We start from the raw sequence: 14,059 nt of genomic DNA, 5'->3' as shown, positions 1-14,059 counted from the left end.
CAGGTGGGCATGGGTAGGCGGCATTGTATTATCATATACTGTACTAATGGATGCCAATCAGTGATGCCCATTGTGGGCACTGATTGGCATCCATTATGGGCACTGATTGGCATCCATTGTGGCACTGACTGGAATCCCTGGTGGTGTAGGGTGGCATACCTTGTCCTGGGCATCCCTGGTGGTCTGGTGGCGTCCCTGGTGGTCTAGTGTGGGCATCCTCGGGGGGGGGCTGCGCTGATAATCGATCAGCACAGACCCCCCCCCTGTCAGAGGAGCAGCCGATCGGCTCTCCTCTGCTCGCGTCTGACAGACGCGAGTGAGGAAAAGTCGATCACCGGCTCTTCCTATTTACACTGTGATCAGCCGTGATTGGACACGGCTGATCACGTGGTAAAGAGTCTCCGACTCTTTACCGAGATCGTAGTTGCGGGGTGCCAGACTGACACCCCGCAACAACGATCGCCGCGATGCGCGTCCCCGGGGGCGCGCAGCAGCTCAAAATCCTGATCACGTCATATGATGTTCGGTCAGGATTTTGAAACCAATTTGCCACCGTCATTTTTTGATAGGGTGGGCGGCAAATGGTTAATAAGCCCCACCATGCATCTGCAAAAGAGCAAGACTCCTGGGCATGCGTTAGTGCCACGCACGTTTCTTAGAAGGATTTGGTGTTTGTTTTGCACATTTCTAGTGTATAGAGAAGCCCCTGATATGTGTTCACTCCGTCATACCGACATAGGAGTGTATGGAGCCTGAATACAGGAGAAAGGTGAGGGGTGAGTGCAGACCGAGCTGTCCACCCCAAGACACACAGACCCCCCGTGTATAGAATACAGAGACCCCCCCATATAGAATAGAATACAGAGACTCCCGTATATAGAATAGAATACAGAGACCCCCCCCTATATAGAATAGAATACAGACCCCCTATATAGAATACACAGAACCCCCGTATATAGAATAGAGACCCCCGTATATATAGAATACAAAGACCTCCCTATATATATATATATATATATATAGATATATATATATATATATATATATAATAGAATACAGAGAGCCCCCCCCCGTGTGTGTATATATATATATATATATATAATACAGAGACCCCCCTATATAGCATAGAATACACAGACCCTCAGTATATAGAATAGAATACAGAGACCCCCTATATAGAATAGAATACAGAGAGCCCCCCCCCTATATATATATATATATATATATATATAATAGAATACACAGACCCCCGTACATTGCATAGAATACTCAGACCACCGTATATAGAATACAGAAACAACCCCCTCCCCTATATAGAATACACAGACCCCCGTATATAGAATACAGAAACAACCCCCTCCCCTATATAGAATAGGATACACAGACCCTCGTATATAGAATATAGAGAGCCCCATATATAGAATAGAATGCAGAGACCCCTCATATATAGAATAGTATATAGAGACCCCCCCTATGACTCTCGTTGTACATTACCTGTGCTGTGTCTCTCAGTGACAGGAGATCTCTGTGGTGTCCGGACATGTCTGTCTATGAGAAGGAGGAGGAGGAGGAGGAAGGTTCCTCTCACAGATTGTATAACACACAGCTGACTCTTCCCGCCACTACAGTTGTGTAAGAAGAAGGAGGGCGGATGTGACGGCATGGTCCCTCCTGAGAGCTGTGCCTGAGGGGATAATAAAATGTACAGTGCGATGTGTCATTATCACCCCAATATTATACAATCCGCAGCATTGAGGAGAGAATAGTGTGTACAGAGCACCCCATTATATCATCAGCACTGAGGGGAGAATAGTGTCTACAGAGCACCCCATTATATCATGAGCACTGAGGAGAGAATAGTGTGTACAGAGCGCCCCATTATATCAGCACTGAGGAGAGAATAGTGTGTACAGAGCGCCCCATTATATCAGCACTGAGGAGAGAATAGTGTGTTCAGAGCACCACATTATATCACAGCACTGAGGGGAGAATAGTGTGTACAGAGCGCCCCATTATATCATCACAGCACTGAGGAGAATAGTGTGTACAGAGCACCTCATTATATCATCACAGCACTGAGGAGAGAATAGTGTGTACAGAGCGCCCCATTATATCATCACAGCACTGAGGAGAATAGTGTGTACAGTGCGCCCCATTATATCATCACAGCACTGAGGAGAATAGTGTGTACAGTGCGCCCCATTATATCATCACAGCACTGAGGAGAATAGTGTGTACAGTGCGCCCCATTATATCATCACAGCACTGAGGGGAGAATAGTGTGTACAGAGCACCCCATTATATCATCACAGCACTGAGGAGAGAATAGTGTGTACAGAGCGCCCCATTATATCATCACAGCACTGAGGGGAGAATAGTGTGTACAGAGCACCCCATTATATCATCACATCACTGAGGAGAGAATAGTGTGTACAGAGCACCACATTATATCACAGCACTGAGGGGAGAATAGTATGTACAGTGCGCCCCATTATATCATCACAGCACTGAGGGGAGAATAGTGTGTACAGAGCACCCCATTATATCACAGCACTGAGGGGAGAATAGTGTGTACAGAGCACCCCATTATATCATCACAGCACTGAGGAGAGAATAGTGTGTACAGAGCGCCCCATTATATCATCACAGCACTGAGGGGAGAATAGTGTGTACAGAGCACCACACTATATCACAGCACTGAGGGGAGAATAGTGTGTACAGAGCACCCCATTATATCATCACAGCACTGAGGGGAGAATAGTGTGTACAGAGCACCTCATTATATCATCAGTACTGAGGAGAGAATAGTGTGTACAGAGCACCCCATTATATCATCACAGCACTGAGGGGAGAATAGTGTGTACAGAGCACCCCATTATATCATCAGCACTGAGGAGAGAATAGTGTGTACAGAGCACCCCATTATATCATCACAGAACTGAGGGGAGAATAGTGTGTACAGTGCACCCCATTATATCATCAGCACTGAGGGGAGAATAGTGTGTACAGAGCACCCCATTATATCATCACAGCACCGATGGGAGAATAGTGTGTACAGAGCACCCCATTAGATCATCACAGCACTGAGGAGAGAATAGTGTGTACAGAGCACCCCATTATATCATCACAGCACTGAGGGGAGAATAATGTGTACAGATCACCCCAGTAGATCATCAGCACTGAGGAGAGAATAGTGTGTACAGAGCACCCCTTTTTTATCAGCACTGAGGGAAGAATAGTGTGTACAGAGCACCCCATTATATCATCACAGCACTTGGAGAATAGTGTGTACAGTGCACCCCATTATATCATCACAGCACTGAGGGGAGAATAGTGTGTACAGAGCACCCCATTATATCATCACAGCACCGATGGGAGAATAGTGTGTACAGAGCACCCCATTAGATCATCACAGCACTGAGGAGAGAATGGTGTGTACAGAGCACCCCATTATATCATCAGCACTGAGGGGAGAATAGTGTGTACAGTGCACCCCATTATATCACCACAGCACTGAGGGGAGAATAGTGTGTACAGAGCACCCCATTATATCACCACAGCACTGAGGGGAGAATAGTGTGTACAGAGCACCCCCATTATATCATCACAGCACTGAGGGGAGAATAGGGAGTACAGAGCACCCCATTATATCATCACAGCACTGAGGAGAGAATAGTGCGCACAGAGCAGTGTGTGATGATGGTCATCCCTTTATTTATACTGTACAGTATTACCCCCGTACACAGTGTGGGTGGTATGAAAGTAATCCCTTATTATATATACTGTACAGTATTAACCCCTCCCCAGTACCTCAAGAGTGTGGGGGTATGATAGTCACCCCTATAATATACTGTACATTATTACCTCCCCCAGTACACTGTGTGGGGTATGAAGGCTTTTATTTAGTGTGTGGTGTGTGGTGTGTGTGTGTGTGTGTGCCACTTCAGGTTTCTTTTTTTGCACAGCCTGCAGTGTACAGGGACTACATGAAATAGTACTTAGGAAAGGGCAGCCTGTGAGGAAAAGGTTCTTCTCAGTCTTCAGTAACCAAAACTGCAGTGTTTAGCCTCAAGACGCATCACAAGAAGCACCTCCATGGTTAACAGAGGACAGAATTAAAATTAGACTTGGGAAACTAAACATTAATAAATCAACGGGACCAGATGGCTTGCACCTGAGGGTACTTAGGGAACTCAGCCAAGTACTTGCCAGACCATTGTTCCCAATTTTTACTGACAGTCTACTGACTGGAATGGTACCAGCTGATTGGAGAAAAGCCAATGTAGAACCAATATTTAAAAAGGGCCCAAAATACATCCCTGAGAATTACAGACCAGTTAGCCTAACATCAATAGTATGTAAACTCTTGGAGGGGATGATAAGGGACTATATCCAAGATTTTAGTAATGAAAACGGTATCATTAGCAGTAATCAGCATGGATTCATGAAGAATCGTTCTTGCCAAACCAATCTACTAACCTTCTATGAGGAGGTGAGTTGCCAGCTAGATAAAGCAAGGCCCGTAGACGTGGTGTATCTGTATTTTGCAAAAGCATATGACACAGTTCCCCATAAATGTTTACTGTACAAAATAAGGTCCATTGCCATGGACCATAGGGTGAGTACATGGATTGAAAACTGGCTACAATGGTGAGTTCAGAGGGTGGTGATAAATGGGGAGTACTCGGAATGGACCGGGGTGGAAAGTGGGGTCCCCCAGGGTTCTGTACTGGGACCAATCCTATTTAATTTGTTCATAAATGATCTGGAGGATGGGGATGGGGTAAACAGGTCAATCTCTGTATTTTTGGACGATACTAAGCTAAGCAGGGCAATAACTTACTCCTAGATTGTAAGCTCTAATGAGCAGGGCCCTCTGATTCCCCTTGTCTTGAATTGTATTGCATTGTATTGTCTACCCCAATGTTGTAAAGCGCTGCGTAAACTGTCTGCGCTATATAAATCCTGTATAATAATAATAATAATAATAACTTGTCCGCAGGATGTGGAAACCTTGCAAAAAGATCTGAACAAATTAATGGGATGGGCAACTACATGGCAAATGAGGTTCAATGTAGAAAAATGTAAAATAATGCATTTGGGTTGCAAAAATATGAATGCAATCTATAGACTGGGGGAATTCAGGATGGAAAGGGACCTGGGGATCCTAGTAGATAGCAGCTTGGCATTGCATGCCATTGCTGTGCCTAACAATGCAAACAGAATATTGGAATTAAAAAGGGGAGCAACTCCAGAGATAAAAACGATAATTCTCCCGCTCTACAAGACTCTGGTCCGGCCGCACCTGGAGTATACTGTCCAGTTCTGGGCACCAGTCCTCAGGAAGGATGTACTGGAAATGGAGCGACTGCAAAGGGCAACAAAGCTAATAAAGGGTCTGGAGGATATTAGTTATGAGGAAAGGTTGTGAGCGCTGAACTTATTCTCTCTGGAGAAGAGACACTTGAGAGGGGATATTATTATTATTATTATTCAGGTTTTTATAGTGCCAACAGTTTGCACAGCGCTTTACAACATGAGGGCAGACATTGCAGTTACATTACAATTTGGGACAAGAGGAATCAGAGGGCCCTGCTCGTTAGAGCTTATAATCTAAAAAATTTCAATATACAAATACCGTACTGGTGACCCCACAATAGGGAGAAAACTTTTTCGCAAAAGGGAGTTTAACAAGACTCGTGGCCACTCATTAGAAGAAAAGAGGTTTAACCTTAAACTACGTAGAGGGTTCTTTACTGTAAGAGCGGCAAGGATGTGGAATTCCCTTCCACAGGCGGTGGTCTCAGCGGGGGGCATCAAAAGGTTCAATAAACCATTAGATAAGCACCTAATCGACCGCAGCATACAGGGATATACAATGTAATACTGACATAATCACACACATAGATTGGACTTGATGGACTTGTGTCTTTTTTCAACCTCACCAATTATGTAACTATGGTTAAAGCTGAATTCTAAACAAACATTTTTATTTTATTCTGATTTTGGAATGAGTAAGAAAGGGTTATAACCCCTCAGTTTTTTGTCATCTGTGTCCCATTGGGGAGATTTCCCTTTACTTCCTGTTCCAAAACAGGAAGTGAGAGGAAATCCCTCCAAAGTGAGGGGGAACCCTTCTTGTCACCAGAACGAGTGTCCCTATTGTAAGGCTTCATACCCCTTGAAATTCTCCACATTTTGTCATGTTACAACCAAAATCGTAAATGTATTTTATTGGGATTTTATGTGATAGACCAACACAAAGTGACACATAATTATGAAGTGGAAGGAAAATGATAAAGGATATAAATAAATCTGTGAAAAGTGTGGGGGGAGGGGCATTTGTATAGCGCCCCCCCTGAGTCAATACTTTGTAGAACCCCCTCTCTCTACAATTACAGCTGCAAGTCTTTTTGGGGGTGTCTCTACCAGCTTTGCACATCTAGAGAGGGATATTTTTGCCCATTCTTCTGTGCAAAATATCTCAAGCTCTGTCAGATTGGATGGAGAGCGTCTGTGAACAGCAATTTTCAAGTCATGCCACAGATTCTCAATTGGATTTAGGTCTGGACTGGGACTTTCTAAACCATTCCATTGTAGCTCTGGTTGTATGTTTCGGGTCGTTGTCCTGCTGGAAGGTGAACCTCCGCCCCAGGCTCAAGTCTTTTGTAGACTCTAACAGGTTTTCTTCTAAGATTGTCCTGTATTTGTCTCCATCCATCTTCCCATCAACTCTGACCAGCTTCCCTGTCCCTGCTGAACAAAAGTATCCCCACCACATGATGCTGCCACCACGTTTCAAGGAGGTGATGGGGTGTTCAGGGGGATGGGCAGTGTTAGTTTTCCGCCACACATAGCGTTTCGTTTTTAGGCCAAAAAGTAGAATTTTGGTCTTCTCTGACCAGATCACCTTCTTCCACACGTTTGCCGTGTCCCCCACATGGCTTCTCACAAACTGCAAAAGAGACTTCTTATGGCTTTCTTCTTGTCACTCTTCCATAAAGGGCAGATATGTGGAGTGCACGGCTAATGCCATGTACACACGGCTGGACTTTGACAGCAAATGTCCGACGGAACGAATGCAGACAATTCGACCGCGTGTGGGCTTTATCTGACCTTTAATGTCGAAAAATCAGACAGACTTTAGACTTAGAACAAATCTTTCCAACGGACTTGAGTCCGGTCGAAAAAATCTGTTAGTCTGTATGCTAGTCTGACAGACTGGCTATGAACTTCCTTATTCTAGTCCGGTTGTACATCATCACGGTTGAATCCGTCAGACTTTGGTGTGATTGTGTGTAGACAAGTCAGTTTTGGCGGAACTCCGTCAAAGTCCTTCGGAGTTCAGTCCGACAAAAAGTCCAGCCATGTGTACACTGCATAATAGTTGTCCTGTGGACAGATTCTCCCCCCTGAGCTGTGGATCTCTGCAGCTCCTCCAGAGTTACCATGGACCTCTTGGCTCTTCTCTGATGAATGCTCTCCTTGCCCGGCCCGGTCAGTTTAGGTGGACGGCCATGTCTTGGTAGGTTTGCAGTTGTGCCATACTCTTTCCATTTTCGGATGTTGGATTGAGATGTTCAAAGCTTGGGAGATTTTTTTTTTTTTTTTAACACCTAACACTGCTATATACTTCTCCACAACTTTATCCCTGACCTGTCCTGTCCTGTCTGGTGTGTTCCTTGGCCATCATGATGCTGTTTGTTAACTAAGGTTCTCTAACAAACCTCTGATGGCTTCACAGAACAGCTGTATTTATACTGAGATTAAATTACACACAGGCGCAGGGGTGGACTGACAACTCATGGGGCCCCCGGGCAATAGGAGATTATGGGGCCCCCAGGCAATTTGATATTATGGGGCCACACAGTATACAATCACACAGTATACATACATGTACACACAGTATACACAGACATGTTTCTATTGGCTGAGAAGGTACTGGAGAGGTGGGGCAGCTATAATTTCAGGATTTTTAGACCAAAAGGATGTTGGATATTTCAGAGACAGATGTAAAAAAAAAAAACACAGATTTTTACATACTGCCCCTGGTTTTACTGAGGTTGGAAACCCTGATGGGGTCCCCTAGTGGCTTGGGGCCCTCGGGCAGTGCCCGAGTGGCCCAATGGTCAGTCCGCCCCTGCACATGCGTACTCTATTTACTAATTAGGTGACTTCTGAAGGCAATTGGTATAAATAACTGCAACTTAAAAAAAGATGCCTGCACCACTTTGATCCATAGAATGTAAAGTCAAATGAAAAATCTCACCAAAAGTCGCACTGGAAATTGTGCGTCTTTGGAGACGTGCTCATGTGAAAAAGGAGCCAAATTTGAAAAAGGAGTTCCTGCACTATTTTATTTTAGGGTGCGACTTGCATAGACAGCTGTGCATGAAGCCGCAGACAGATGTCTTTCGAGTCGCACTGACACACGGGCTTTGAATTTGTGCGATTTCAGATGAAGTCGCACGATTTCAAAAGCTGCAGTCAATGCGAAAGAGGGCTTAGAGTGACAAAGCTTTTCCTGATGAAGCGGCTCAATCCGTGAAACTAGTCAAAACACTGTCCATGACCAAGTCATCTATGTTTTTAACTTACTACTGACTCTTGTCATGGTAATATATATAAAAATAATTTGCTCCTCTTCTCCTTGGGTAAGTCCTGGCTGGGGACCAGGCTCCCAAAACCCTCTCTCTCAGAGAGTGACAAAGCTGCTGTTTCAGTTGGTAACACACTACACCGTGAAGGACTGAAATCCTGCAGTGCCCGCAAGGTCCTCCTGCTCAAGAAAGCCCATGTACAGGCCCACCTAAAGTTTGCTAATGGACATCTGAATGATTCAGAGGAGAACTGGGTGAAAGTGTTGTGGTCAGATGAGACCAAAAGCGATCTCTTTAGCATAAACTCAACTCGCTGAGTTTGGAGGAGGAGGAATGCTACCTATGATCTCAAGAAGAACACCATCCCCCACCATCATGGAGGTGGAAACATTGTCCTAAGGGGATAGGACAACTTCACCGCATCAAGGGGACGACGGACGGGGCCATGAACCATCAAATCTTTGGTGAAAACCTCCTTCCCTCAGCCAGGGCATTGAAAATGGGTGGTGGATGGGTATTCCAGCATGACAATGATCTAAAACACACAGCCAAGGCAACAAAGGAGCGGCTCAAGAAGACGCACATTAAGGTCCTGGTGTGGCCTAGCCAGTCTCCAGACCTTAATCCTATAGAAAATATGTGGAGGGAGCTGAAGGTTCGAGATACCAAACATCAGCCTTGAAACTTTAATGACTTGGAGAGGATCTGCAAAGAGGAACGGGACAAAATCCCTCCTGAGATGTGTGCAAACCTGGTCACCAACTACAAGAAACGTCTGACCTCTGTATTTGCCAACAAGGGTTTTCCCGCCAACTACTAAGTCATGTTTTACGAAGGGGTCAAATATTTATTTCACTCATTAAAATGCAAATAAATTTATAACTTTTTGGAAATGTGTTTTTCTGGATATTTTTGCTGTTATTCTGTCTCTCACTGTTAAAATAAACCGACTATTAAAATTATAGACTGATCATTTCTTCATCAGTGGGCAAATTTACAAAATCAGCAGGGGGGTCAAACACTTTTTTCCCCTAACTGTAGTTCAGCAGTCATAGTTGGACTGCTCACTGTCCAATAACAGATTGGGGGGGGGAGGGAACTGTATTATATAACTATATAAGTTCACCAACCTGCCCCCTGTGGTGTGGCAGAGCTGTTTGTTCACTATTGGATGAACAAATTCCCTTGGCAGGTGCAACGGTAAACCGGGATTAGTGAGCCGTCCTTGTAATGATCAGAAGTGTGACGGGCTTTATAGACAGGGATCTTTGTTGTTGAGATTTGTCCTTCAACCAAATGCATCTAGACACTTTGCTTCTTGAAGTACCTCACTGAATAATTCCATAAAAAATACACAGGGTCAGGACAAGGGGTGGGTAGGGAGGGGGTGGGGCAGAAGAGGCATATGCCCTGGGTGCAGTGTTGCTCCGATCACTGAGGGGGATTTCAGAGGATTGCTGGGAGCTTCAGCCATTCCCTCTTTCTTGCTCCTCACTGACAGGAGAGACTGCAAAGGCTTTTTGTGAGCCAGGCCCTGTGCTCCCCGTTGTCACTGGATGTAAAACACAGAGGCTGGTTTCAGTGTTTACAAGTGGCCGACCGCTTCTTCTGGGGGCACACACAGTGTTCCCTGCAGCACAACAGTATCATGGCAGCGGCACCTGCCCTGAAGGATGGGCGACTAGGTGGGAAGGGTAGTTGATGAAAGCTCTGTGTACTGGTGGGATTGAGGGAAGAGCTTTCTAGTTGGGGGGGGGGGGGGGGGGCAGGCTGGAGGAAGAGTTTTTTATTCCATTGACACAAAAGAACAGGGACATTTTTAATTTTTTTTCCCTTCCATTGCCACCATCGCTGCAGGGACAAATTTTCCTTCCAAAGGCACCACCAGCACAGGGATCATTTTTTCCTTCCAGTGGCACCACCAGTGCAGGGACAGTTTTTCCTTCCAGTGGCGGCACCACCAGCGCAGGGACAGTTTTTTTTTCTTCCAGTGGCACTACCAGCACAGGGACAGTTTTTCCTTCCAGTGGCACCACCAGCACAGGGACAGTTTTTCCTTCCAGTGGCACCACCAGCACAGGGACAATTTTTACTTCCAGTGGCTCCACCAGCACAGGGATAATGTTTCCTTCCTAAAGGCACCACCAGCACAGGGACAATTTTTCCTTCCAGTGGCACCACCAGTGCAGGGACAGTTTTTCCTTCCAGTGGCGGCACCACCAGTGCAGGGACAGTTTTTTTTGTCTTCCAGTGGCACCACCAGCACAGGGACAGTTTTTTTTGTCTTCCAGTGGCACCACCAGCACAGGGACAGTTTTTTCCTTACAGTGGCACCACCAGCACAAGGATAATTTTTCCTTCCAAAAGGCACCACCAGCACAGGGATAATTTTTCCTTCCAAAAGGCACCACCAGCGCAAAAAAATGTTTTTTCCTTACAGTGCCACCACCAATGCAGGGACATTTTTTTCCTTACAGTGCCACCACCAATGCAGGGACATTTTTTTCTTTACAGTGCCACCACCAATGCAGGGACATTTTTTTCCTTACAGTGCCACCACCAATGCAGCTGGGGCACATCTTCCCCCTGGGCACAGTGGATGACCTTGTCCTGACACTGAAAACACAACTATGGTTTAATAAAGATGATTTAAGAGAAATATTTATTTACTTAGAAGTTTGGGGGGTCCATAAAAATATATAACATTTAATACAAAAACAAAATATACAAACACGGTTATGAATCAAAGGAACGTGAAGGAGGGTTTCAGAAACTGGCGGTTATTGCGAGGCATGGGCACAGCCATGAACCCCGGTCTTTTCACAGCCGACGGCCTCGGTCCACTGTTGTAATCGTCACTATACTCTGTAAACGTTTTACTGGATGCATTGTTTCTGGAAGATTTTGAATTGTTGCCACTGGTGGGGGAAACCAAGAAATAAAAATTCAATTTATTTTTATAAACGACCATTTGTGAATCATTGCTGTACAGATCAGGTATCTCACCCTCTGGGGCGGAACTGCTGCCCTTCTCCTCCAGTTTTTCGTTTCTTAGATTTACGGAAATAGGGAGCCGTCTTACGTTTCGTACCATTCTTCTGGTTGTTGGCCTTAAAATAAGTTGACCTGGTGGAGTCCTCTTCCTCATCGCTGTCATAGTTCCCCGTAGTATTGCTGTTCGTTACACTGGACCTCTGGGCCGCATCATCGGCTGTGACCAGAAACGTGAACACAAAGAAATCAATTCCCAAAGTGCAAAACGATCATTTCTCACAACATCTGCGCATATATTAGGATACACGTCCTACCTGGAAGAGTCCATTCTGAATATTTCTGGAGAACATCTATTAGCTCTGCTCCGTATTTCTCCAATTTATCCTCCGTGACTCCGTCAATCTGGAGTAAAACATCCGGTTCGGCTGACAGAGACTCTGTAATAAAAAAATTCACAAGTCAATGGTTAGGAATGATGAGCACAACCCACAAGTACAACACTATTCTGCCTCTGGCCTGCTGCTGTTTCATAGGGAGCCATGCGGGGGACTGCTGCAGAAGGCCAGCTGTTCTGACACAGAGGGGCCCTTCTCTGCAGACTACTGGAGGGGATGAGCTGTTCCCACAAAAGGTTAGAGGGGTCTTTCTCTGCAGACTATTTGGGGGGGGGGGGGTGGCAGCCTGTTCTCACAGGAGGTTAGAGGGGCCCTTCCCTGCAGACTATTGGCGGGGGACAGGCTCTTCTCTGCAGACTATTGGCGGGGGACGGGCTGTTCTCACAGAGGTTAGAGGGGTCCTTCTCTGCACATTACTGGTGGGGGACAGGCTGTTCTCACAGAGGTTAGAGGGGTCCTTCTCTGCACATTACTGGTGGGGGACAGGCTGTTCTCACAGAGGTTAGAGGGGTCCTTCGCTGTAGACTATTGACAGGCTGTTCTGGGAGCTGGAGTCGCTTTACAAAACAAAGCAAATACAAAGAAGGGCAACAAAGCTAATAAAGGGTCTGGAGGATATTAGTTATGAGGAAAGGTTGTAAGCACTGAACTTGTTCTCTCTGGAGAAGAGACGCTTGAGAGGGGATATGATTTCATTATATAAATACCGGACTGGTGACCTCACAATAGGGAGAAAACTTTTTCACGGAAGGGAGTCTAACAAGACTTGTGGTCATTCACTAAAATTAGAAGAAAAGAGATTTAACTTTAAACCACGTACAGGGTTCTTTACTGTGAGAGCGGCAAGGATGTGGAATTACCTTCCACAGGTGGTGGTCTCAGCAGGGGGGGGGGGGGGCATTGATGGTTTCAAAAAAAGATAAGCACCTGAATGACTTCAACATACTGGGATATACAATGTAATACTGACATATAATAATCATATAATCAAACTATACATACACATATTCCCCCTGCAGATTGACCTGTGCATTCCAAAACTAAAATTGTACTTGTGGTAGATTGCAGTGTACAGTAGTTTTTTTTTAACCACTTGCTGACTGCCCTATAGCACTTTTCTGCTACAGAATGGCAGCTGTGGGCAGAATCACGTACATACATACATACATATAATAAAGATTATGCATTTCCGCCTGCAGGGGAGGCACGGACCCGTGACCATTCACAGCACAAGCTGATCTGCGGGTTCCGAAGACTCTTTGAGTGCCCCTGATGTTAACCCCTTCCCAGCCAGTGTCATTAGTACAGTGACAGTACATATTTTTAGCACTGATCACTACAGAAGTGTCACTGGTCCCCACAAAGTGTAAATTAGTCCCCCCCCCCGGAATATCGCAGTCCTGTTACAAGTTATTGATCGCTGCCATTACTAGTATTAACCACTTGCCGACAAGCCACCGTCATACTGCGGCAGGTTGGCACATTTCCACGAGCCATCGTAGCTGTCCGTCGGCTCCTTTAAGTGCGATAGCAGGCCCCGCCCGCTGCACTGTGGGGGGTGCCGATGTTTGTGACCAGCGGCCGCAATGACCACTGGCCACGAGCAATCGTGGGCACGAGAGGCAGAACAGGGACGTGTGTGTGTGTGTAAACACACAAATCCCTGTTCTGTTCTGAGAGGAGATACAGATCGTGAGTTCTTACTAGCTAGGAACCACGATCTGTCATCTCCTATAGTCAGTCCCCTCCCCCTACAGTTAGAACACCCCCTACTGTTAGTTAACCCCTTGATCGACCCCTACTGTTAACCCTCAGTAAGTACCTCTCATTAGTGACCACCTGTGTCATGGTGGAGACCTCATGTTCTCCCATATAGAGGAGTATAGCTCCCATGGTAAAGAGAAGCAGGATCTCCTAGTCTATGGATAGTGTAAGACCCACTAATCATGGGGTACTTTGTCGCAGTAAGTGGGCTTAAGCACCGTATAACAATATAGTGTGACCAAATCCCCATATTTTTTGAAAATGTCTAGGTGTTTTTAAAAAGCCTTGCTGGAGGTAAATGTTAAT

The 14,059-nt window shown here is 45.6% G+C and overlaps 1 protein-coding gene across 1 annotated transcript in view; it reads right to left on the bottom strand.

Annotated features, from left to right (window-relative positions):
* Nucleotides 1-11,245: 11,245 nt before the first annotated feature.
* BLM (BLM RecQ like helicase) overlaps nucleotides 11,246-14,059 on the bottom strand; it is an 81,469-nt gene continuing 78,655 nt past the window's right edge. The window contains exons 20-22 of the mRNA XM_077473492.1: nucleotides 11,909-12,031; nucleotides 11,607-11,811; nucleotides 11,246-11,518 (exon numbers count right to left, since the gene is read on the bottom strand). Of these exons, the coding sequence (XP_077329618.1) occupies nucleotides 11,344-11,518; nucleotides 11,607-11,811; nucleotides 11,909-12,031 (503 nt within the window). The 3' untranslated portion in view covers nucleotides 11,246-11,343. The remainder of the gene's footprint in view (nucleotides 11,519-11,606; nucleotides 11,812-11,908; nucleotides 12,032-14,059) is intronic.

Source organism: Lithobates pipiens, unplaced genomic scaffold, assembly GCF_037356315.1.
Source record: "Lithobates pipiens isolate NorthernLeopardFrog02 unplaced genomic scaffold, aLitPip1_a1.2 Scaffold_8, whole genome shotgun sequence".
NCBI classification, from domain to species: domain Eukaryota; kingdom Metazoa; phylum Chordata; class Amphibia; order Anura; family Ranidae; genus Lithobates; species Lithobates pipiens.
The sequence above is the reverse complement of the archived record's forward strand: the minus strand, read 5'-3'. Positions and strand labels throughout refer to the sequence as shown.